General features: G+C 50.5%; 9 protein-coding genes across 9 annotated transcripts; 5 read left to right on the plus strand and 4 right to left on the minus strand.

Moving 5' to 3' along the window:
- Nucleotides 1–893: 893 nt before the first annotated feature.
- Nucleotides 894–2429, minus strand: A1O9_12368 (uncharacterized protein; the record flags this gene model as incomplete). The annotated part of the gene is made up of 1 exon (XM_013398587.1): nucleotides 894–2429. One exon carries the CDS (start codon nucleotides 2427–2429, stop codon nucleotides 894–896), a length of 1536 nt encoding a protein of 511 aa, XP_013254041.1.
- Nucleotides 2430–2796: 367 nt separating this feature from the next.
- On the plus strand, nucleotides 2797–3352 carry A1O9_12369 (ubiquitin-conjugating enzyme E2-18 kDa; the record flags this gene model as incomplete). Its single annotated transcript, XM_013398588.1, has 2 exons — nucleotides 2797–3043; nucleotides 3099–3352. The coding sequence occupies 2 exons, from the start codon at nucleotides 2797–2799 to the stop codon at nucleotides 3350–3352; spliced, it is 501 nt and encodes a 166-aa protein (XP_013254042.1).
- A 24-nt stretch (nucleotides 3353–3376) lies between these two features.
- On the minus strand, nucleotides 3377–4758 carry A1O9_12370 (uncharacterized protein; the record flags this gene model as incomplete). The annotated part of the gene is made up of 6 exons (XM_013398589.1): nucleotides 3377–3853; nucleotides 3913–3984; nucleotides 4035–4175; nucleotides 4231–4339; nucleotides 4392–4458; nucleotides 4503–4758. 6 exons carry the CDS (start codon nucleotides 4756–4758, stop codon nucleotides 3377–3379), a joined length of 1122 nt encoding a protein of 373 aa, XP_013254043.1.
- Nucleotides 4759–5288: 530 nt separating this feature from the next.
- On the plus strand, nucleotides 5289–7615 carry A1O9_12371 (lanosterol synthase; the record flags this gene model as incomplete). Its single annotated transcript, XM_013398590.1, has 2 exons — nucleotides 5289–5561; nucleotides 5615–7615. The coding sequence occupies 2 exons, from the start codon at nucleotides 5289–5291 to the stop codon at nucleotides 7613–7615; spliced, it is 2274 nt and encodes a 757-aa protein (XP_013254044.1).
- Nucleotides 7616–8617: 1002 nt separating this feature from the next.
- On the plus strand, nucleotides 8618–10093 carry A1O9_12372 (uncharacterized protein; the record flags this gene model as incomplete). The annotated part of the gene is made up of 1 exon (XM_013398591.1): nucleotides 8618–10093. The coding sequence occupies one exon, from the start codon at nucleotides 8618–8620 to the stop codon at nucleotides 10091–10093; it is 1476 nt and encodes a 491-aa protein (XP_013254045.1).
- Nucleotides 10094–10760: 667 nt separating this feature from the next.
- Nucleotides 10761–12212, plus strand: A1O9_12373 (uncharacterized protein; the record flags this gene model as incomplete). Its single annotated transcript, XM_013398592.1, has 1 exon — nucleotides 10761–12212. The coding sequence occupies one exon, from the start codon at nucleotides 10761–10763 to the stop codon at nucleotides 12210–12212; it is 1452 nt and encodes a 483-aa protein (XP_013254046.1).
- A 1216-nt stretch (nucleotides 12213–13428) lies between these two features.
- Nucleotides 13429–15455, minus strand: A1O9_12374 (uncharacterized protein; the record flags this gene model as incomplete). The annotated part of the gene is made up of 2 exons (XM_013398593.1): nucleotides 13429–15327; nucleotides 15378–15455. 2 exons carry the CDS (start codon nucleotides 15453–15455, stop codon nucleotides 13429–13431), a joined length of 1977 nt encoding a protein of 658 aa, XP_013254047.1.
- Nucleotides 15456–15937: 482 nt separating this feature from the next.
- Nucleotides 15938–16897, plus strand: A1O9_12375 (chitinase; the record flags this gene model as incomplete). Its single annotated transcript, XM_013398594.1, has 1 exon — nucleotides 15938–16897. The coding sequence occupies one exon, from the start codon at nucleotides 15938–15940 to the stop codon at nucleotides 16895–16897; it is 960 nt and encodes a 319-aa protein (XP_013254048.1).
- Nucleotides 16898–17177: 280 nt separating this feature from the next.
- Nucleotides 17178–22603, minus strand: A1O9_12376 (uncharacterized protein; the record flags this gene model as incomplete). The annotated part of the gene is made up of 5 exons (XM_013398595.1): nucleotides 17178–20937; nucleotides 20992–21305; nucleotides 21369–21605; nucleotides 21661–22407; nucleotides 22460–22603. The coding sequence occupies 5 exons, from the start codon at nucleotides 22601–22603 to the stop codon at nucleotides 17178–17180; spliced, it is 5202 nt and encodes a 1733-aa protein (XP_013254049.1).
- Between the last annotated feature and the right edge of the window lie 2684 nt (nucleotides 22604–25287).

Below are 25287 nucleotides of genomic sequence, written 5' to 3' on the forward strand. Positions count from 1 at the left end.
AAAGGAGAGACTGGTAAATGAGTGACTGGTAAATGAGTGACTGGGTAACAAGAGAGTGCGAATATAGCGAAACTGGTATTAGCAGCAACGGTCGTGATACCCTCCCTGTGATGAGTTGAAGAATATAAATACTTCTACCACTGTGCGAAGCATCTTCTATCATGCGGTCGAACACGACTGCCAGGCTAGGGCGATGTGCTTACAACGAAAGGAAGTGTGCTATAGATCCTGAAACCCTCCAGGCTCCTGATTTAATGAATTGGGGGCTTTCAAGAGATTGTGTCAGCTTCCAAGATGTATGTATAACACCCACTGCTTCGGAGAGAATGGTGAGAACTGGGTAATTGTGTGTCGACTTCTGGCCCACAAGATACTCGGGTCTATGTCTGAACCATTTTACCTTGTTGCGATTGCAGAAGCGGTATGCCTTCAAGACAGAATGTGCATGAATGCATGAAGGATTCTCAATCACAGTGGACACTCAGTCATGAAGCTTCAATTCGCCCTCGGGTGTCACGTTGAGCAAGGACACAGGATTTGTGTTTTATTTGGAAGGGGCGGTCGAGAAATTGAGCCATGGATGATGATGATGGCCCTTCGTGCTATGTTTCTTTCGCTGTTTCTTTCACAACCTGAAGAGATGGGACACATTCCTTCGTGGACTTGGCATAATTGTAGCGGAAGCCAGACTTTTGATGCCGTGCTTATCAAGTCAATTTCCACAAGGGTTCTGGGATCTTTGTAGGAGAAATAAGCCTTGAAAGCGGAGTCAAGGTAGGATCGAACTCGAAACACGGGAAGCGGGTAATGGAGAGGAAAGGAGGGAGGATGCGTGACTAGACTTACATAATCGGCGTATTGCTACATCTACTCTAATCTAGCTTATGGGTCATCTATTCAAACTCCTTGTCCACCTCTTCGTAGTGGTCGAAGAACCCTTGATACAGTTTGACCCCGAGGCCTGGGTCGAGTGATCCAGTAGTGGCGCGAATCGAATGCATACTTAGTTGTGGAATGCCACAATCGATGGCGCGACAGCCCAACTGTGAGGAAGTCATGGGACCTATGGTACCTCCACTGCGGGAGTCGTTGCGTATTTGGAAAACTTGAAGTGTGCTACCACTCTTCTCTGCAATACGTGACAACAAAGCTGTCGAAGCCGAGTCGGTGGTCATATGTCCATTTGGGTCTGCTGACACTGCGATCCCGACGTTCAATCGCGGTGCATGGTTTTCGAGATAAGCGTTTAGAAAGTTGGGATTGACAGCATGGATCACATCTGACGAGACGAGGAAGGAATTGGCCATGGTTTGGCTGACTAGGTTGGGACCATTGCGATCAGACACAGACTCAACAATTCTTTCGATGACACTGGACATGAAATTGCTCCTAGCACCTTGCCGAAGGTAACTGCCAATTTCTTCGTTATCAAAGCACCCGACCATCTTCACAATGCCTGGAGAGGCATCATCAGAAGAAGCCAAGAGAGCTTCGATTGCCGCAAAACAGCATAATTTGTCGTCAATTCTGCCGGCGAAGATGAGCTCCCTGTCCAGTCCACCAAGCTGGGCTGGCTGAATATCGAACAGCTCGAGTTCCCAGTTGATGATTGAGGTGTATTCTTGGACGCCGAGCTCCCCAGCTATTGCCTTGACCAGCCTCTCGGGCTGTTTGGCGACAAAAGTTCCAGCAGGAAGATTCAAGGATGGCTCCTTTTTGCCTGTTAGGTCAGAGTTGTCCAAGCCAATGATTGGCACCATATTAGTTTCCAAATTAAAAGGGCCTTGGGCGGCAGCACCAAAATGAGGAGCGAGTGTCGGTATCCTCGCAATTGGCCAGTCAAGTTTGACCAGTTTCTCAACTATCTTCCCGTCCTTTCCCTTGACCAGAACCTTGCCACCAATACCCAAGTCTCGATCCCACCAGGTGAAATTCATCCCGCCGGCGTAAGGAGCCACTCCTAGCTGTACATAACCAGCCTTGGTGGAGAGGGTGGGGACAGGCTTGATTCTGGCAGTCAGGGCGTCGATATGGCCGGCGACGATGCCGAGGCCATTTCCAGGCTTGTAGTCCTTGCCCACAGCAAAGGCGATGAAAGCGCTGCTATTCCGCTTTGTATAGTATTTCCCACCAGGCTTTATCTTCCACAAGGTTCTCTCTGAGAGGTATTCATAGCCAGCTGCGGCGAGTTGTGAGGTGAAAGCGTCAACTGCGTGATACACAGTAGGGTTGTTTGTCATGAAGTCGAGATATGGTTTTATGTATGTCTCCGGAGAGAACGAAGCCCGGACGGCGGCTGGAGGAGAGGACTGCCGTGATTCGAGTGGATATACGGTATGCTGCACCATCCGGTCATACCCTCTAGATACATGGAGAGGAATGTCTTCGTGTATTGAAGTGAAGAAGCCAGAGGATGTCTTGCGGACCATGACGAGAGAATAAACAGGATGAGAATAAATTGGTTGGATCTTTGATTGAGATTGGCGATGAGATGGCGATAGAGGTGACTGAGGACAGGGCTTGGGATGATGAAGCATTGGAGGAGGTACGAGTACTTCTCACTCGTACAATTCGTGGCTGCATTTCCAGATCAGGTTAGCCAGGCACGTACTGGTGGGCTTGTGGCTGCACAGCAACCGGAACAGGCCCGGATAAACTCTGGTAAAAGCAGCGCAATTTTTGCCGCCTTCCGTTCCTTTTTCCTGGTAACCAGTAACCGCATCCACCGTTCCGAATATCCATCATCACCCACGTCTTACACCACGATCTCACTCCAACGACCCCCAAGCAGCCAGAATGAGTGGAAGCGTCGCATCTAAGCGTTTGTTCTCAGAATACAAGGCTTTACTCACAAATCCCCCCGATGGAATCACCGCAGGTCCGGTCAGCGAGGATGACCTGTTTGTCTGGGAGGCTCTGATCCAGGGCCCCGAAGAGACCCCATTTGAAGGTGGCATCTTCCCTGCCGAGCTCAAGTTTCCCAAAGATTATCCACTCAATCCCCCTAAGATGAAGTTTCTCGGAGAAATCTGGCATCCTAACGGTAAGGTTCTACCTAATCTAGCCTCTGAGCCTTACTAATACCGATAATGTGATAGTCTACGCCAATGGAGAAGTGTGCATCTCCATCCTCCACCCACCCGGCGATGATCCTAACCACTACGAGAGCGCCTCGGAGAGATGGTCTCCCATTCAAAGCGTGGAGAAGATATTGATATCCGTCATGTCCATGCTTGCCGAACCCAACGATGAAAGTCCTGCCAATGTTGAAGCAGCCAAGATGTGGCGGGATCGACGGCCTGACTTCGAGAAGAAGGTCAGAGACGGTGTAAGACGGTCATTGGGACTGTGATGCAAAAGATAACAGAAGACCATGTCATGTTTGGACCTCGGCTAAGGCGACAGACAGTGTCCTTGCCAACCAAGCATACAGTCCGCCTTCCAATTTGTCTAATATCTGTATCTCGGCCTTGCGATTTAGCCAGAGCATCCTCTGAAGTTCGGCATGACAGTCACGGAGACCTGGAAGAAGTTGGCCTTCTTCATCTTTCCATTCTCCGCTATTGAGCATCGAAGTCGCGGCATTTCTATCCCGCATAGACAGAGTCAACCAAGAATTCCCAGCACCGGTTATTGCCATTAGGTCTTCCGACTTAAGCCCAATCCATGTCATCTCAGGAGCGATGCAACTTTGTTCCCGAGCCGACCTTTTGGAGCCGTACAGATAACATTTTAGAATTCCGATGCCGTCTGGATCATTATCGAATAAACCGAAGACTGGCACATTGGACTGGCACTGATCGACTAGGGCTCTCAAGAAGCGGCGCGTTGCAAGGTCAGGATACCCTTTGGCCTTGATCTCATGTCAACTGTAACGCAGGCGGAACATACTATCTTGTGGACATGACCTACAGTTGCAAGCACTCCAGGACCAATGATTGGGTGTCGATGGAATCTCCTTTCCAACAGAGCACTGAAGATTGCCTTTGGAATGGATTAGCATGGGAGATGGAGTGCTCCAATTTTGCCCGTACCTCTTTTTCAACGACGAGGATCCAATTGATATTGGCCAAGTGATCGAAAGTGGTCAGGTCATAACAATCATGGATAATGACAATTTGATCTGTGAGGTTACCCGTTTTGAGTCCCGCCACGAGGCCTTTTGGGCTAGCAGCCTGACATGAGATTGAGCTGAGGGAAAGATAACTTTCCGCATGGCGGAATACCTACAATGTTCAAATCACGTCTTGTGACCCCACAGGTATGAGCAATGTCATCGACATGCCGATCGACAGTGGTCTGCTGCTTGAAGAGCCCTGGATCGTGGTAGAAGATGTCCCTAAGGGATTGAGCATGGAGAGAATAGCGCAACTGGGTTGGATGTAGCAGACCTCTTGGTGACGATGATGCCCTGTTTGACGGCGCTGTGAATCTCACTCAGAATCCGAGCCAGGCATGCTGCAGCAGGTCAGTGCATCGACAGACCCGAGTACTCAACCTACCGAATCTCCAAGCATCATCCCTGTTCTTGCCCGGAAATGCATATACAACTTCACTATCTTCGATATGCCATTTCAATCGCATGTAGTCTTCGTGATCATGGTATGGGCGGACACTCGTGATTCGTCTCAACACAATGACTGCCTTCTTACATGGGTCGCCTTGAATATCTTGTATTATCTTGTTGAATGTGGATTCGATGTAATCAAGTACTTTCTGGTTGGCAGTGGAGATTGTGGTGACGACTGGTACAGACATTCCGTCGCTGTCAGTGTGGAATCGTAGCAACACCAAACCACAACAGAGGAGAGTGTCTAGGCCTGTGACTTGGTGCCTCGGGCACCGATGGTGGGTGTCAGATGAGAGCCAGAGGGGCCGAGGGCCAATACCGATAGGCTTTGGAGGAGAAAACCAATGGAAATGGTGGTGTTCCTGAAGCTACTGTAAGCGTGGCTCAGGGATTTCTCGGATGTCCGACAGGCTATCCTTTCGCTTAGGATCAGGAGGGGGAAGGGAGCGTTGGACTTTCCCGGAACAACTTAGTTCATCGCACCTGCAGCACCTGGACCGCATCCCATCTCCGAGTGGCCTCATAATTTTTGGATGGGGCAAGGGTCGTGCCTTCCTAAGAAGGCGTCAAGGCCCCTTCCTTGACCGTCTTTCCGTTTTGGTCCCGAGTTCTTCACTCCACCCCATTAATTATCATTTGGTATACGGAGGACAGTATTAGTAGTTGTGCCATGTCAACTGCGCTGCTGATCTAATTTATTGTTCCTTGTCTCATAGCCATGACCCCGTCTAAGGCAAATGGCCGCTCAAATGGATATGCCAATGGTCACGCCAATGGTCACGCCAATGGTCACGCCAACAGCCAGGTTACGGGCGCCCCGGGCAGCACACATGTCCTCGATCCTCTCCACGACGACAAGACTGACCGATCAAGATGGAGGCTAGAGGTCGGGGAAGGAAATCGCCATGTATGGCACTATCTCAAAAGTGACGACGATATCCAGAAGTGGCCTCAATCCACCGCAGACAAATACTTCCTCGGCCTACCAACTGTATGTTACTTTTATCTGCGATCCCCACACTAGAACGCTTCTAAGTAATGTAGGAACAACCACATCTCCCTCCAGCCACTAGACCCTCAGAATCCATAGACAACGTCCTCACGTTCTACTCCAAGCTTCAACTTCCTCCTGGAAACTGGGCATGCGAGTACGGCGGCCCTCTCTTCCTCCTGCCTGGTATTGTCGTCTGCTGGTACGTCACCCAGACTCCAATTCCACCAGAATGGCAGATCGAGATTCGGAATTATCTGTTTGCAAGACAGAATAAAGACGGAGGCTGGGGCCTGCATGTTGAAGGTCATAGTTCCGTCTTTGGCACAGCAATGAATTATACTATTCAGAGAATTCTCGGCGCCAGCGAGGAAGACCCAAGGCTGATCAAGGCGAGAGGCAAACTGCATCAAATGGGTGGCGCTGTCAATGGTCCTCACTGGGCTAAGTTCTGGCTCAGTATGCTGGGTGTCACCGAATGGGAAATCGTCAACCCCGTTCCTCCCGAGCTATGGTTACTTCCAGATTGGGTTCCCATTGCTCCTTGGAGATGGTGGATTCACATGAGACAAGTTTTCCTGCCTATGTCCTATATCTGGTCCAAAAGATTTGTTATGCCGGAAACCCCTCTGATCCGAGAACTGCGACAAGAACTCTTCATTCGACCACACGACACCATTGACTTCCTGTCCCACCGAAACTCCATAGCCGCTGAGGACAACTATCGCCCCAAGTCCTGGCTTCTCAATTTGATCAACTGGATACTGGTCTGGATCTGGATTCCTTACCTTCGTTCAGAGTCAATTGTACGGAAGGCGGAAGCGTGGACATGGAGGCTCATCCAATACGAAGACCACAACACAGACTATGCCTGTCTTGCTCCGGTAAATGCCCCCATGAATACTATCGCCTGTTATATCAAGGAAGGCCGTGATAGCCATTCTTTTCAGCAACATCTGTATCGTCTGCACGAGTATCTCTGGGTAAACGCTGAGGGCATGCTCGCCAATGGAACCAATGGAGTCCAGGTGTGGGACACTTCTTTCACCCTGCAGGCATGTGTCGAAGCAGGTCTTGCAACGTCCCCAAAATGGAAGCCCATCTTGGCCCGAGCATTATCTTTTCTTGAACGCGAGCAGATTCGTGAAGAGGTCCCCGATCGCGACCTTTGCTACCGCCAATCGCGCAAAGGAGCCTGGCCCTTCAGCACCAAACTCCAAGGCTATGCGGTCAGCGATTGTACGAGCGAAGCTCTGCGTGTAACCCTCCAGCTCCAGAATGAGCATGGCTATGACTGCCTCATCGACGAGCGACGGATTAAAGACGCTGTAGATGTTCTGCTTACCATGCAAAATAAACATACAGGTGGCTTCTCCTCATACGAGACCCAGCGTGGTTCTGAGCATCTGGAGATGTTGAACGCTGCTGAGGTCTTTGATCGTATCATGGTCGAGTATGATTACCCAGAGTGCACCACTTCTGTTGTTACGGTGCTGTCTTTATTCCAGAAGCACTATCCCGACTATCGGGCAGCCGAGATCAAACATATCAAAAGCACCGCGTGCGCGTATATTCGCAACGCTCAGAGACCCGATGGGTCATGGTATGGTAGTTGGGGTGTCTGTTTCACTTATGCTGCAATGTTCGCGTTGGAATCCCTCAGCACCGTAGGCGAAACGTACAGCACGTCTGCTCACGTACGCAAAGCTTGCCAATTCCTTCTGGCGCATCAAATGGCCGATGGAGGCTGGGGAGAATCCTATCTGGCCAGCGAACTCAAAATCTGGATCGATTCCGAGACATCACAGGTTGTCGCTACCAGCTGGGCCGTCATAGCCTTGATGTACGCCGGATACGACGACAAAGAGCCTATCCGTCGAGCCCTGCAAATGGTGATGAGTCGGCAGAGGAGTAACGGGGAGTGGGCACAGGAGTTGATTGAAGGTGTTTTTAACTGCAGCTGCATGATCACGTACCCGAACTACAAGTTCTTTTTCCCAATAAAGGCGCTGGGTATGTATAAAGCACGATGGGGAGATGAGAAACTATTATGATTGCAAGTGGAGCATCACCAGCATGCGCCTCATAGGTTAGGCACCAACGGGCGTTCTCTCTACCCGTTTGTACGGTGATGGTCGTGGACCTGATTGATTAATTTAGCATTCACAAGCACGTCGCAGGGATGGAGACATAATACTAGATGAACAGGTTGGACGCAGCTAGCCGTCGAGTGGGTGGCTATTAATGATGCCGAAGCAGGCTGTATATATCACGCTCAACGATAATGGCATAGCACGATGGTAAATGTCTAACTGACCAATCTCGAGTCGGCGGGGTGGTGGATATTCCACGGCATTCGAGTAATACCTCTGCGGCAAAAGGCAGGGGGATTCGATTGTGATGAAGAGCAGTGTATCGAAGACCCTGATCGTGATGATTCACCTGAAATCGCGATGGTCTTTCACACACGAGTCGCACATATAATGTGGGAGTCCATAAGCTAGCTCGTCACAGCGAATCGAGCCAACCCGCACTCGCACCAGAGCCGTTGATGACGCAGAGAGATCACAGTACTCAATCCATTGTCATCATTAGAATTAGAATTAAACAATCTTTTGGCGGCAAAAGCTCGCATGAGCTTAGCTAACAGAAACCTAGACTAACCATGCTAGGGGAACTTGAATGATTCTGGCATCAGAACGAGGTTCTTGGTACCGAGGGTGGCGGTTGGTAAATAACTTGCTAAGAATTTCCCTTTGCAGCTATCGTTCTCGGTTGACAGCAACGCCGTTTTACATCAAAATGACACGGTTTGGACCGTCAACGCGAAATGGATCAGCGGCATTAGACTCTCCCTAAAATGGTATGGATTAACACAAATCTGGCCGCTTTGTGAGCCGATCACGTGGCAATGAAACACAATCACAATTACGTCGGCCTGCTTCAGCAGAGTGGACTTTGGTGTATCTTTGGTGTATCATTCACTTGACACGAATTCCAACACCGTCAAGAGTGCAGTCGAGCACTTCCCGTGACTGGTTGTCCATTCGTCTAACATGCAGGACACAAGATACACTCCAAATCCACTTCGTCCATACTACAAACCCGCTTCCATCGGATTTGCTGATGTCTCTTCGAATGCCACTGCAGCAACCTCAAAGTCGACCTCGGGATCACCCTTCTCCTTCCCAGACCTCGACTATTCCGACTATATCTCTGATGCCGCTCCGTCAATAACCGTTTCATTGAAGTCGATCATCGATCAGACAGTATGGAAATATACAAGTGTCGTCTTTGCACAGCCGTTCGAGGTTGCAAAGCTCATTTTACAGACACGCGTCGCCCAAGGAGATGATGGTGAACGACATAAAAGACAAAGTCTACACGTAGAGCAGCAAGAAGAGGAAGTCTCTACATATGATTACGACCACTCTTCTGATGATGAGCCGAATTATTTTAGTTCTGCGCCGTACGAGAAACCTTTTTCAAATCGCTCACCAGACCGCGGAAGAAGAGGAAGACCACCAAGGGATGATTCAACACCACGACGTCGAGATCACCAGCAATCCTCGGATGGCTACCTTGTTTTGAAAAATCCTCTCTCCCTCATGGACGCACTGTCATCGCTCTCTTCGAATAGTGGTGCGTTGGCCATGTGGCGAGCCACAAACTCGACTTTCGTGTATAATCTCTTGGTTCGAACTCTCGAAACATTCTTCAGAAGCTTTCTGGCAGCTGTATTTGGAATTGCAGAAAGTGAAGTGCTACTTCCATTGTCTTCCGGATCAATTCCGGATTCTTCTATACTCTCGTCACCCTCACCAGCCTCGACAGTCCTAATCGCAACAGCAGCTGCGGCCTTATCAGCGCTTGTGCTGGCACCTATTGATGCAGCCAGAACTCGGCTGATCCTCACATCGTCGAGTCAAGAACCGAGGACATTATTAGGGACATTGCGGACACTTCCTACGTCCTATTTGATCCCCACACATCTTATTCCTATAACGTTCCTCACCTCGACTTTGCCGGCACTGATTTCTACGAGCACTCCAGTCTTTCTGAAGTCATACTTGGGTCTTGATCCGGCGATGAACACAGCTAGTTGGAGTGTTGCTACATTTGCCAGTTCGGCGCTTGATTTATCCATCAAGTTTCCCTTAGAGACAGTCCTCCGGCGCGCACAAATAGCCACCTGGACCTCTCCAAACCAGTCACTTCCTGTCTCATCGTCCAAGAGGAAAGCAGTGACGACCATAGTGCCAGTCCCGCAGTCATACCGTGGGGTACTGCCTACTATCTGGAGCATTGTCAACGAGGAGGGATATTCGGAATCGGAAAAAGAAAAAGCAGCAGCATTGTTGGGCAAAGCCCCCAGGAGGAAGCGCAAGGGACAAGGAATTCAAGGATTATACAGAGGCTGGAGAGTAGGCTTCTGGGGTCTAGTTGGAGTTTGGGGCACCTCTTTCATTGGAGGTTTACAAAACGGCAGTGAAGCCGCCAGCAGCCCGGGAATTCATGGTGGCAAATTTTGATCCGGGTGAAAAGAGATGTACCTGTGAAGCAGGGAGCATGGCGTTTTAGGTGCCTTTATTTTCCGAGATACCCATACTCTTCTCCGTCATGAAAATGAGAATTTCAAGTCTTGTCGACTCTGTTACTGCCAGCACCTGGCTCTAGCTGTGTTATGTGGATGTTCAACAATATAGAACCTATCGGCCATGGCGAGTGAAACTCCCTGGTTCTTGTTTGATCATTCACATACCATACTGTAGTTGCTAGTGTACGTAGACGAGTAACTAGTGGTGTGATTTTCGGGTATAGTTTTTCCGACGACTCCGACCCCTCTTGCCAAGGCCGATCTCGCATCATCTAATCTGATATGATATGATCAAAATTTGATCTTGATCTCCCACTCGCACCTCCCACTCTTTGAGTCTTGACTTCGCTCTTTCCCGGGTGCCTCCAACTTCCACCACTCACCTGATTCTCACCAACTACGTCTTTGCTATCACTAAATTTCTGCTCTATAGAGCACTGAGCTCTTATAAAGTGGCCTTCAGGCCAATCTGGCGCTTGTGCATGCTCACAGCTGAGACCCGGCTCCAGCGGTCGTTTCCCTCAGGCTTAAGCCGCTGAGTCAAAACATTCTCCCTCGGCCAATCTCGGCCTGGTGCACGCGCCTTTCATCTTTGACCGATCATGGCCGCCTCACCACCAGCCACCACTCCCGCAGCCACTGCTGATATCAAACCTGTACTCTCACGGCAGCCTTCACTCTGTATGAAGCCAGCTCAATCTCCGTCAGCTGCATCACCCCCCTCGACTTCCCAGGCTCCTCTGTCATTGACGAGCAAAGAATGGGTTATTCCTCCCCGCCCCAAACCAGGTCGGAAGCCTGCCACCGATACTCCGCCAACCAAGCGCAAAGCTCAGAACCGAGCCGCCCAACGAGCCTTCAGGGAAAGACGAGCAGCTCGAGTCGGAGAACTCGAAATCCAGATGAAGCAGCTGGAGGATGAACATGAACAGGAAAATGAGATGTTGAGAGAAACTGTCGCCAATCTTGAGAAGGAAGTTGAGCAGTATCGTACTGACCTGGTCACTTGGGTTGATCGGTGTCGAAGACTCGAAAGCGAATTGAGCGCAATTAAGGCCGGCCAAAAAAGCAAACCTCCCTCTAACATCAACTCTCCTGATAAAGTACACGACACGGCCCAGAACGACCAGACTGTGGGATGTGGAAACTGTACCTTGGAAACTAGATGCCAATGCATCGACGATGCTTTTACCGCCATGGGAGGGGAAGTCGCTACGTCGTCGCATCAACATCAAAAACGACCCCACTCGCCAGTTCATATCTACAGTGAGAAGAGGATAAAGCCCGAGCCGAAAGAGAACCTTGAGATTGATTTTACCGAGGTGTACGCATCCAAAGGCCTCCCGAGCCTTACCAGACAGGATGAAAGATCCCCTACAACTGCTGTTGCTGATCCTTGTGGTTTCTGTTCTGACGGGACTCCATGCATCTGTGCGGAGATGGCTGCTGAACAGGAGCAAGCCGCGGCCGCGCCGCCGAGCCTCCAACGACCCGTCCCAATCATCAACCCTCCCAGACAGCTTGACCAATTCACTCCTCCACCCTCGGAAGGCGATGTATCAATTTCGATTCCTGCTACAGCCCCGCCATCTGTGTGTGCGTCAGGCCCAGGCACATGTTCTCAATGTCGTGCCGATCCCAACAGCACTCTTTTCTGCAAATCTCTGGCCGCTTCTCGAGCCCAATCAGCCGCAGGTACACCGTCAGGCTGTCGTGGTGGACAAACCCCTGGAGGCTCATGCTGCCAGAGCCAGACCCCATCTAGCACGGATTCGGTTCCCCTACCATCCAGAACAACAAGATCTCGCACGGCAGCACATACCCGTCTGCCGCCGAAAGCTGGCCTTACTCTCACTTGCGCTGATGCCTATACAACTCTCAGTCGACACCCCGCCTACGAGCGTGCATCTGGGGACATTGCCAAGTGGTTGCCAAAATTGCATGCTACCGAGGCAAGTCCCAGCATGAATGGCCGCCCCGCCCTTGAGATCGATGCCGCAAATGTTATGGCAGTTCTGAAGGACTTCGATCGCCGTTTTGGACAAAACCGTTGAACGTGCTAGTTACCAGTTGGCGCTCATACTTCTATTGATACTTTATTATCCGAAGCACCCTCTACGCAGCGTATGCATATCCTCAACGACTCCTTCTAACTTGAGCAGTCCACACCATCCCGGCTACGCAGATTTATTGGTACCTGGAGGCAAACTGCGCCACCACTACGGCCGATGCGCAGAGCGTTCTTACGCCACACCGCAATCCTGCCTCCTTGAGCGAGTCGGTTCGCCCGAGTTATCGCCAAGAAAGCTTTCAGGGCTTCAGGCTAGCTATGGATGCAAACTTTGAACATGCCGGACGTTCCAACAGAATAAAGGTTCCTGGGTACCATAATCCTTACATGAAAGGAGCTCACAAGTGCAATAACCGTGCCAAACATTTTAATTCACATTGGGCCTGAATATTAAGATGCGGGCAACTTTCGATGTGTGTTAGCTTACGCACCCTCAGCAAGAGAACAGTCTTATGATTGTAACGGTCAAATATATCAAACGTATGTTTGAAATACTGCAGGGCATCTCGTATATTCTCCCTGCATACACGCATTGAAGAAATGTGACAAAGGCTAGTTAAATGAAGGCTTAGCGTCTGCGGCGGTTCATTTCTTTTATCTGGTCTAAGGATGGTTGGGGAAGCGCATGATTCTCAACGAGGGGCACCCTTGAGGATGTAAGATGCACAACCAGGATACCGGCCCACACGCTTCCTCTGAAGCAAGCAGGCATTTTACAATAGTCAGAAGGAGATGAAAGTGCTCCCGACTCTGTCAGGGAAGAAAATATTTATGGATGGATGGGATGGGGAAAATGCGTTTCAGATGTATATATCAACCGCCACAAATAAATGATTATAGTGTGCCTATCTTCGTCACCAGTCAAGAGTGTATAGCCACGGTGAGGAGAGGTGCAAAACAGCTCAACAGAACATTATTTCGCGCAATAAGCTGTGGCTCAGATAAAGCAGGCAATTTCTGTATTCATTTCCCTATCCCATGATCTGAGAAAGAAAGCTACAATACGTAAGTCGTTATCCTATCCGATACCGTACCTCGCTTAGACGCCTACAAGAGTAGAAGAGAGCGCGTCAGATGTGGAATTTTTCACCTTCAGCCTGAGACTGCGCGAAGTTCTGGAATTAGTCCTTCATCTCATCTCATCGGTAGCTCACATTACTTTGTTCCGGAAGCCCACCCCACCAGAGAAGCACAACGACTCAAGACCACAACCACCACCTCGCGCCTCTCCTGCCCGCGATGTCGCCGTCGGCGGCCGGGCTGGTGAGGGTATACTCCCAACTCAGGGCGCCATCGACGTACAGGGAGTACCTGAGCATGCTCTTCTGCTTGTGGACCTCACCAGCCAGCGGGGAGATGTCGATGACGCCGACCTTGCTGTTCCCGTCAGGGAGGTACCGGATCGCGACGTCTTCCTCGTCGATCTGCTTGAACGTGCGGAATGGGAGGTAGAACATGCTCAGCGGCCCGACGGAGAACTCGTGCGGACCGGACGAGGCTGTGCGGTCGTAGACAGTTGTTTTGCTCTTTTCGGAGAGGGCGTGTTGGTCGACTATAATCTTGTTTTGGCCTTTGGATGCGCGTGAGGCAGAAGGCGCAAAGTCCGCAATGGGTGGTGGGAAGCGGATGGCGGCGAATTCGTGTCGATCTCCTGAGAGGATGATGACACGGACGCCGAGGTCGCGCTCAGCTTTGTGCATTGCCTCGAGGATCTTGGAGCGTTCATATAAGAAACCGCCCCACGTGTCAGAAGTGCCAAAGCGCCAGTTCTTTGTGAATGGAACAGATGAGGCAACGATCTTCCAGTGCACGCGTGGTGGCTCTGGAGTCGAGAGGTAGCGGAGAAGCGACTCTAGCTGTGCAGTACCGAGCATCGAGTGATTGGTGGCCGGCACTGGAGGATTTGGGGGTTCAACAGAGAAGCGGTAGAAAGGCTTCGACTTGGCGGGAGCAGGCTCAGGATCTGTCCGATATCGTCTTGTGTCGAGCATAAAGAACGAGGCAGGACCATTTGAGAATTGGAAGTATGTTGTGTTGGTCCCAGGGCCATCAGGAGAGCCTTTCGGCACCGGGGGGTTCACCGAAACGTGATAGTGGATGAAAGGGTCTGATGCCGCTGGGAAGGGATCTGTGTCATTTCCACCAGACCAGTCATTTGCGATTTCATGATCATCAAGGGTATGTAGCCAAGGCACTGTATCTAACCCAGGCAACGACCACGATGGTGATGCATAGACCCGCCGATACTCGGATCGATAGTGTCGCAGCGAGGAAGATAGACGTAGAGGGACATCCACGTAGATGAAGTCTCCTAGAAAGAGCATGAACGATGCCGGAGATGGCAGAGATTGAATGACCTTTGACAAATGTTGGAAGCCGTGAATGGCAAGGGCATGAGCCTTTGCTTTGTATGGGAAATTTGCTTTGATGCAAGACGAAGTAAGGAACGTCAGGCTTTTGGCCGCTTCGGAGTAAGGTGCCGGAGAGGTCGTAAAGGTCCCTTCTAGATTGTTAGACAAGGAGTAAATATACTTCTTCGATGGTTGAAGTCCATCGAAAGTGATGGGATATGTGTAGTCGGTTTCATCTCCGAGATAGTAGATCGTGTCCATTGTTGTCCAGGTAGCCTTGTCGGCAGGTGAGATATAGACATAGATAGGTAGCTGAGCTGGGTCAGGCTCCCTGATCAAGATGTTTGCGGACGAATGATCGACGTATCCGACTCGGCTAAAGGTCAAGTCTTTGGCAGGGTACAACAATGGACCTCGAAATACAAGGTCAAGGGTAAAGATTGCCAGTAACAGATTCACCGTGATTGTCATATAGCTCCACTGTGGTTCCCTCCACTTGGGAATTCCTAAGACGAAGATCTGGAAGAAAGACTTCTCGTCATCGTAGAACGCAGGCTCTACATGGTCCTCGGGGTTGTCGTCCTCTGCTGCTGCTGTTTCTTCGGGTTCGGGTTGTGGGAAGAGCTTTGGAAAGGCTTCGTGAAGAGTTGGCCTATGAGAACCAAAGGCTCTTGAGTTACCAAAAACGAAGATGAGGTATACCAAAACAGACGATATAATTATCGGAGGGAAGTGGTGACCGGGAATCTCGATTTCCAGTTAGCATAGCCCTGCAAAGCATACTCTATGATACTCACCCATCTCAAGAACGCATATGCGGACAACCTCGCAATGGAGGAGCTGATCCCCACGATATGGTGGGTCGACGGGAGCATGGTGGACTTGGATATAGAGAACACTCACTGCAACAGCAGTGAGTTATATATCCTGATCACATCCTACCTGAAGTTGGCAACAGAAAGCAGGCAATCAGCGAGCCCAAAATGGCTGGGGAAGTTGGACGGTGCTTGGGCAGTGAACAAATAGCGCAAACAGCACAAACAGCACAAACTCAAAAATGACGTAGTGTATATGTATATGGCTTAGTCCCGATCTGACTCACTGTCACGTGAGCTGCAGCCTTGCCCCCTTTCTTGGGCCACTGAGGCTGGAAAGGCGATTCTGCCACGGTGGAGTGTGCGACCAGGAAACGTCTGCCTTGGCATCGTCTAGACCTTTCCTTTCTTTGGCCTGTCCATTGCCATGCCACACCTCAATCGCTTGCTATCCAAGGACCAAAATATTGATATCGACAAGCTGACCCACCGCTGTCGCGTGCCGTGTAAGCCCTGTTGTGCATTCTGGCTCTGATGGTAGCATGCCACCAGTTCCTCCAACGCCAGTGCCATCATGGAATCCGCGCATCGTCTGCTATTTCCAGACATACCACCACAATGACGAATATGTGTCCCTCCTTCCTTTGATCACGCATGCTTCAGGAGCGACACACGTCATATTGGCCGCCATTCACGTGAACTGGGATCCAAACAATCTGACCTTGAACGATGATCCCCCAGAACACGAAAAGTACACGCAGCTATGGGACGAAGTCCTTGTGCTTCAGGACTCCGGGATCAAAGTCCTTGGTATGCTGGGCGGCGCGGCCAAAGGCTCATTCGCCAGACTAGACTACAGTGAATCGCGGACCGATGTGCCTCTTGCTCGCTTTGAAGCTTATTACAGTCCCTTGCGAGACATGATCCGGAGGTACAGCCTCGATGGCCTGGACCTGGACGTAGAGGAGGAGACGTCTCTTGTGGGCATCGTCCACCTCATTGATCGCCTCAAAGCAGACTTTGGGAATGATTTCATCATCACGCTCGCCCCTGTGGCCACTGCCTTGATGGCTGGCCGGCCGCATCTGTCGGGCTTCGACTACCGTCTTCTAGAAACCGCGAGGGGCAGTAGCATCGCCTGGTACAATGCACAATTCTACAATGGTTGGGGCGGACTACACAACACGGACGCCTACGACGAGATCATCCGCAATGGTTGGCCTGCTCATAAAGTCGTAGCAGGCATGCTTACACATCCAAAGCACGGTGGCAGTGGGTACATCCCACTGGAACTCACAGCGGCGGTTTTGAGTCTCCTGGTCGAAAAGTATCCACAGCTTGGCGGTGTGATGGGCTGGGAGTACTGGGATGCTTTGCCGCAGGAGGAGCACTGCTGGATGTGGCCCTTCTGCATGACTCTTTGCCTGGGCATGAAGAAGCTTAGAGATGCGGCACTGATTGTGCGGTTGGGAAGAAGCTTGGCAAATGTCAACGTACGGTAGGTAGGTGGCGGTGTAGCGCGTTATGCAATGAACTATTTAAGACATAGAACTACTCACGCAAGATTTTGCCTTGTGCTAATTATGATCTTGATCCCCCGAATGCGAGCACGGCCTCGATATTGGCCTGAGATATTTCTAGAGACAAGCAAACGCCAATGTGAGAGACACGTCGCCCTTGATCTGCCCCCTGAACTTCTGTCATATATACATTTGTCTACAAGTACAATTTAGGAAAGGGAAGTAAGAACGACTTTTTATGACCCATCCATCATCAATTGTATCATCGAACATCCAAAGGTAGAAGCGGGATCCGGAACCTATTCGTGCCCGCCGTGGCAGTAGGAGCAAATGAGTCCTGACCACCTGGATATGCAGTCTCCAGGTTCCTTCCGTTGAGAGCATGAGCAGGTGCCAATCTCAGAGCTCGAAGCCCACCGCCATCGGCACCCTCACCGGACTGTGGTGACGCAGGTGAGAGAGGTTTTGCCTGAGCCCTTAACAGCATGTCGTTCTGCTGATGCATTTTGGTCAGCAGCTGCTCGTTCAATAGCGAGGATTGTGCGTGTGGAGATCCGTCGCCCTCGCGCACAGGAGAGCCTTGCGACAGTGGACTGTAAGAAGTGGGTGGCTGGTTTGCCGTTCTGTTTTTGGGGGAGGACCCCGATGTCTTTCGTCGTGCCAACCCTGGCTTTATGGCTGGGCCAGGCGCACCAATCCCGGAATCAGAGCTGCTCGTCCCTCCAATTTGTCGATGAGGATTCCTAGCATCGAAGTCTGACCGTGTTCGAGACTGAGATCGGGATCGGCTGGCGAGCTCCAACGGCAAGAGCATCGCGGAGTTTGACGAGACCGAGGGAGAGCGTGATAATAGACCTGGTCGTCCAACGAATGACATGTGGCTCTGCGCGCTAGGAGCCGGGTTCATCGGTAGGCCACTAGCACTTGAGATTGAGCTGTTGGTACCACGTCGCACAAGTCTTTGGCCACTGGCTCCCGGTGATGGGCCTCTGTTCCTGGAAGGATCCCTAGTGGATGGAGAAGAGTTTGCAGGCAGGCGCCGTGAAACAAGAGAATCATCTCGACGATGTAGCGCAGTCTTGGAGATGCTCTCATCAATGTCTGGAATAGGTGGAATGGGGGGTTGATCACGAGCAGGGTTGGTTCCGTAAGCGGCCATTATATGAGAGAAGCTGAGATTCGACGGCAATTGACTGAGTCGTTTGATTGACTGTACATTCGAATCCATGAATTTGGACATGGATTGAAGCGCGCTGTGTGATTCATGCATCTCGTATGACGACGGGGCTTTTGAGCTCGGGACCGCTCTTGCTGTATGTGAGTGAGCTAGCGTACGTCTGCCTGAATTTGAGTCGGCTTCAGACCTTGCAGAAGCTGCTCGAGTTGTTTGAGCATGACCAACAAGCGCGTTCTTTGCTTGCGATACAACTTGGGCGAAGATGATATCCTGCTCAGCATGCTTGATGGCACGGAACGGTTTGGAGGCGGCTTTAGATCCAGTAAAAGCCGTTCCTTGAGTCAAGATAAAGAAGGATCCATCCTTGATCTTGCGACGCAAGACATTCCATCTCGTCCTGGCCGGATTCTTTTCAATCTCTGGTCGGTAGATAGACTCCCTCGCAAGTCTTGAGTAGAACGTCTCAAGACGTTGTGCGACACGTTCCAGCACGGAAAGTAGATAGCTACTGATACTGACCAGCCGTTGTTTATCGGCACCCGATCCAGAATCCATGGACTCGACCACGTTGAATGCGTCCATTCCAAGGCAAATATCCTCACGGATCTCTTCAAGAAATCGGACGTCCAGTTCAGTCACGGCTTGGGAATATCTCAGAATGCCGTTTTCCTGGAATTGAGCATTCTGGCTATTACAGACAAATTGGCCAATTTGTGCGATTTCATTTGCTGCTGTGGCAGAATCGGGCGAGGCTTGAGCCCGAGTAATGATGCCGATGACATCGGAAACTCGAGTCTCCGGAGTTCCAGAGCTCACAAGTGCGAAAGTTAGCTTGAGGTATAGCTCCTGGAGTTTAGCTCCGAACAGTGTAGAGAAGCCATTCTGCATCAGTCTTGATTGGAATTGGTAGAACTTGCGAACACCACCCATGTTAAAGAGGTCACCCTGGAACCACGTTCGAGCGTCTTGTTGAATGTAGTTGACCTCGAAATACAAGGTGGTAAGACTTTCGACACAATTGCGGAGGTATTGATACCATAGATCATAGAGACCGCTGATGTCACTGGACCGGAATTCAGGCTTGGCTGCCAAATGACCGATGAAGTACTTTGATAACAAGCTCGTGACCTCGGGATTTGACGTGTGGGCCACATCGTCAAAAGTTTTCGAGGCGTCGAGACCACCACTCGCCTGTGCGATCAGAGTACCACCCGGATGCATGGGCAAAAAGTCGGTGATATCGTACACACCGCCGTGTACTCCAATCCACATTCTGGACCCTTTGCGATGCCCGGTGTTCATTGACAGCTTCGAGATCGGTATCCGTGGCGTAGAATAGCTGACGGGCTTTGGTGTCATGAAAATATCAAGCATGAACCGTCTCTCTGCGAAAGCTTTTGCAACTAAGCTATCTGCGGTTTCCTTGGTCGAAGCCCAATTCTGATATATCGCTTGGCGAATGCCAGACATGATCGTCTCATACATCGCCAGGGATCCGCAGATGTAAAGATGGCCTCCAAGCCCTCCCTGGCTTTTCGAGACGACAATGTCACAGACGGTTCGTCCCTGTTCGATAATTGCCGCGTCTAGGTATCGTGGACCCATTTGCTTTTCGACCAAATCTCGGGACATCGGATCGTAGACTAGGCCATTGCTGTCTCTGGAGAAGGCTGTATGTAGTTCTATCTGGCCACTGTGGACAAAGTCGCGGAGTTCATGCTCGTATGAGAAGCGGTCGCGTGATTGCACGCCGAGGAATAAGATGTTCCTCCCAACACTTGTCTGAGCCCTGGATTGCCAAAATGAGCGGAATGGCGCAATTCCAGATCCGCCAGCAAACATTGCAATAGGTCCTGTCATTGTCGAAGGGAGCTCAAAATTGAGGGGACGACAAACACCAATGAGATATTCTTCGTCGTCAAACATCTCTTCTGAATATGCTGGGTCAGGGTTGAGACACCCGCTGCTAACACCGTACCTTTGATTCAGGGAGAGGCCCATGTCCAGGACCTTGGCTACTTTGTATTCGCTTCGGGCGACAGTGAGGTCGACCGTGCTTGGAAGCAACTCATTTGAATAGTTCGAAATACTGTATGTCCGTGGTGTCTCAACAGGAATCAACTTTGGGAGCCATGACAAGTCATTGAGGTCAAATGCCTTGTCCCATACAGCCGGAGAGACGTCAGATACTGCAAGTTGGAGCACGTCTCCGATAGTGCCTTGCACAGGCCACATGTCTGAGCCCAGCACTTTCACTAAAGTTGATGAAGAAGCACGTAGGGCGATATGGAAAGCCATGATGAGATCTTTGGTGAGAGGCGCAAGGTGTCCTCGTCTCAGGATATCTTGAACGGTAACTGAAGCTGGTCCGTCTGACTTGTTGACCGCTTTCAGATGTTTGGCGAAGCGATTCCAATCGGGTATATTTGCAACCGGCACGGGCTTGTTCAGGAACTCGTCCAGTCCAAGAGCTGCAGTAACTTTGTTCACCTCCGTCCAGCTGTTGACAGGCATAATGGCAAGACGATCTCCAGGTTGGAAGGTGATTCCGGTGTCCTCGAGGCCAAAGGTTACCATGCCCGTTGATCGAGATGGGTCATTGTCGATGGAAGAACGAGAGAGGATGCGCGCTTTGAATCTGCATTCCTCAAAAGACCCCCGAAGTTGTTGAGGCTGTAAATCTACCTTACCGCGGAACGGTTCAAGTCGTTCTCTCATTGAGTCGGAAAGACTTTTGTGGACCTCTTCCCAAGGGCGTCCAGCATTATCTCCAGCGCCAGCATTACCATTCGTCTCACTCCGGCCAGTCTTTGCCACAACTTCAAGGAAGCCATAGACCTTGTATCTGCAGAAGCAATTAGTATGAATAAAGCAAAGGGTCTGTGACTTTGATATTTACCGATGTGTGCCCATCCAACCTTTCTCTGAGATATAAGCTTCCAAGATACCTTCCATGACACCCATCAATCTGGGATCGCCAGACTCCTTGACAAATGCGGGGACCTGATAATGATACTCGATTGATGCAATGAAGGCACGGATGTTGAGAGGCAGCCAAGCACGAAGATGCAACGCTTCTTTACCTAAGAATGTATCATATTTCGTTCGACCGATGAAAGCATCCATAAGCAAGAACACAGGCAAGGCCAAACCAGAGAGAGCAGGAACTCTTTTCGATAGGGGCGCCGAAAATTTGGCATATCTTTGACCCCACTAGATGATTTCGTTAGCCCAAAAAAATTGGCGTGAAACGTCAAGCCTTAATTGAAATCTTACCTCGACTGGATTTGCAAAATTTTCTCCGGAGTGAGGGTTGACGCTGATTTTGTGGAAGACATGTGCAAATCTGTCAACAATTGTTTTGAGTTGGATAAGCTCTCGGAGCAACCCTTCCTTGTCCCTGAGCATCACTCTTTCCTGGCATCTCGTCATGGTCTCAACACCATTCACAAAACAGCCATGGGTTTCAGCCATGCACAATAGAAACATTGCTTCACCACGATCGTTAAAGACCTATTGTTTATGATTAGGCATCAACTAGGTGGATGAGGGCCGGAGGATATCTTACCGGCCATCTTAAATCCATATTTTCACAGCGTGCGACATAAGGATTGATACTCGTTGGGTCGCGAAGCTTAAAGTTGTAGACAGACACATCGTATTGCGTCAGGTGAGGCAAGATACGACCCATCCTCGTGCATATCTGCCGCAGGGGGATTGCAATATTTCTTGGGATTCCCTTTGTCTCCTCCTCTTCATCCGCTTCTCCCGCAATATTTCGAAAAGTCCCTGGTGGAGCAGACACACTGATGCCTTCATGGCCATCGTTTCGTTCCTCATATCTGTAGACGCTGGCAAGTATACCGAGGCAGACTGTTGCAGCCCACAAGGCAGCGTCCGGGATCACGTCCGCCGTCCCATAGACGAGTGGAATTTGGAGAATTGATTCACGCATCTTTCCCCTCGCTACCACTGCGGGCATACGTTCACAAAGATCAGACCATACCCTTCCTGGGGACATTGCGAGTGCAGCTGGTGCGGCCGATGGATCTGGAGGACAAAAGCCGTGAGTACTGGAAAGATATCCATCCCGCCAGCCAGTGCGTGGGCCAAGCTCCATAGCTCGGTTGAGGACTTGTCGAGCAGGTGCCCCCAGGGCAGAGGCAAGAACATCGAGGTCTGTAGGATTGAGATGGTCGGCGTTGGCAAGTCCATTAGTAACAGATCGTGGGGGTGGTTCGGGTATAAGCAGCTCTGTGATGGTCTTTCGTTCTTGTGCCACCAAGTCATCAACCGTCTTGCCATCCAGTGGTGTCTATACTGATTAGCGGTATACCAAAGAAGAAGATTGCCATGATGCAACATACTCCTTCTGGTGAATAATGTGATTGAGAGGTCATCTGGTAGGCGGCAAAGGCACAACCACGTGGTCCAGTTCTTTGGCCTCCAGCCGCACACACTGAATGAGGGCCGCCCTTATGCCCACTGACTGGGCAGGATCTTTCAGACATGTTGATAGTTACTTTTCCTTGTACAATGCAACGCTAATGACAGAAGAACAATACAGAAGGGGTATCGAGAAATGGGCAACTCAGGGAAACGCTATCAAGGAAGGCTTCAAGTGACCAGCACTCTAGCAAAAGAGTCCAGCTCGGATGGAGAAAGGATGATCTGTGAATGTGGTAGGCTTTGAAGAGGAGATCATTTCCATCGGTGCCAACCTACTAAAGTATATATTGGGTCCCCTTAAACCGCAGCAGTAGGGTACTCCGTACCCATCGAGAATACGATATTGGAGAAGTCGAGCGTTGAACATCTGGCAACCCTAGCCACTCGTTACGTGATAGTTTGCTCTAAGTGGGTGCTGGCCGCAATCATAACCTGATGATGAGGTTGTAGTGGACAGATTTGGACAGAAAAGCGTTGGCCAAGCATGTGCCCAGGCTCTTGACCGTACAATCTCTAACACAAGGCTGCGGCCAAGACCATGTGCGTTGCGTGGAAAAGGAATTTAATCGCCTGGAAGGGGCTACCGAATGGTCCACATGGACGTTCGGTTGCTTTGTCAGTGCAAGGGGAAGCAACCTCAGCTGAGAAGCGAACGAGGATGGGGAAGTCTAGCCGGACGTAATTCCCGCATAATCGCTAAACCGAAAAGTGACAACGGTACCACCGAACGGTCGAGATCGTCCCTAACACCGGTCGATCAAATGTACGGAGTATCGCTGGTTACCAGGAAGATATCAGTCGTGGGCAATAGGGGTTGAAAACGCCAAGGGAGGGGAAAGACCAGTCATATCAAAGGCCCTATCCATACACGGCTAAGGAGGCGTGTATCAGGCCAGCCAAGGCGTAAGAGAATGTTTGGAGGAGCCCATAAACCGACTGTCCCCTGTCCCCCGCGTTGAAGGCGCGTTTCATATCTGGGTACGCATACCGATGTGCTGAAAACAATGGAGAGTGTTTGCTATGATTGGAGTATTTCTAGGGTTGGCATCTGTAGAGCTATCCGCTCCTTATGCATGTTCTTTTTGTTGATGTTGGTGAAAACATCAATTGAGAGGTATAATTTGTTTTCGGTAAGCGCAATGGAGGCACCAACAGCCCAGTGCCAATACCCGAAGTCCAGGAGTGATAGCAAGGCGGATAGACGGTGGTTCCATCGTTCTAATAGTGAGCTCACTATCGTTACCACAGGGTGGATTTCCTCCTGGGCCAAAGCACAGACTCATTTTCAACTCTAGAGAGCGAGACCTGAGCAGCTCACACTGAGTATCCCGAACGAGTACACGCCTAAAAGTGGACTACAATGCTATGGCATCTCGCCTGCTTGTAATTGTCGCGGATGTTGCCACTTAATCTTGCCTTCTCTAACCACCTATTCAGCCCAGGTTTAGCGCCCTTGGTACTGCCCACCCGCTGAAGATTGGCGCCTGGGACCCTTAACAAAGGCAAAAAATTCAGGCCGGAAAAGGCTAATTACCACTATTGAGGCTGTGGGGCCTCTGGTGATTCTAGTCCAGCCCCCGAAGTACTCCGTACGGTGCAGCGCGTAAAGAATCCTGCCTGCCCTGCTTTGGCCCGACCCTCGAGAATGTGAAAATCAACTCACTCGAAGGGTATGGTCGCGAAAACCAAGCGAGCGCGATCAATATTGTGCATAGCTCTGCGGAATCTCGTCTTTTCACCTGGTAAGTGGGCGAAAATCCCTTCTAAGGATTTTGGCGGCCAAACAACTTCTTTATCTCTCTCTCTCTTGCTCGGGCCCGTCGCTCATTATCTCGCTCACAGTCATCTACTGGTCATGCATATGTTCCGGCGATTGTATAAGGCAATGTACATAATCTGTAAGACTATTCAGCCATGCACAGTACCGACATTCTGGTAGTGGCGAGTTGCGATCCATGAAAATATATCATGAAACGTCATAAGAAAGCAATGTGGCTGACCCCTCGTACCGGATACCCGTGTTTCGAAAACAAGGCGAAAGCGAGCAATGAATACGAAATCGGAGCAGTGTTCTGGTCGAATTCATACTCGTATTAACTCTTCCAGTGGAATTAGGCCGATGATTGGTCCGCTGTCTTCTAATAAGCCGATCTTCGATGGTCCGTCCATGGAACGTTGGGATCGTTGTTGCCAGGTCTCGAATCATATTTGAGGGATGCGAGAGGTGCTTAGCCAGGCTGCTGCAAGTATCAGTGCATTGTCCAGGGACAGACAACCACCATGGCCCTTGTCATGGTGCCAGAGGGCTGGACCTGCTGAGGCATTTGCGACGAATACAGTCATAGGGACCAGCTTCGTAAGTACGAGCACTTAGGTACTTCATTGTGGACTGCCGACATGATGTAGAAGTGCACCATGCCATCAGTATGTACCCTGATTCTCCGCGGCTCAAGATATCTGCCCCATTGCCGGGTTTTGTGCTTGCTGCATGCTTTCTGTTTGGCAAGGCCGCGTTGATACTAACGGCAATCGCTATTACTGCTTTTGGCGGAAGCGATTCAGTAGCCGATAGCGCCGACCTTCCCGGGACTGCCAAAAGCTGCCACAGCCTTGCAGCAGCGATTGGGTCGCTTTGGGAAAGAAAGTCTGGATCTCTGGGGGGCAATAGACCACTACAAGAACCGTAACAGCTTTTACTCTGGCGTTTATCGACTTCAAAAGTCCTTTCCCACCTGAAGGCGTAGGT

Source organism: Exophiala aquamarina (genome assembly GCF_000709125.1).
Source record: "Exophiala aquamarina CBS 119918 chromosome Unknown aczIA-supercont1.23, whole genome shotgun sequence".
Taxonomy (NCBI): domain Eukaryota; kingdom Fungi; phylum Ascomycota; class Eurotiomycetes; order Chaetothyriales; family Herpotrichiellaceae; genus Exophiala; species Exophiala aquamarina.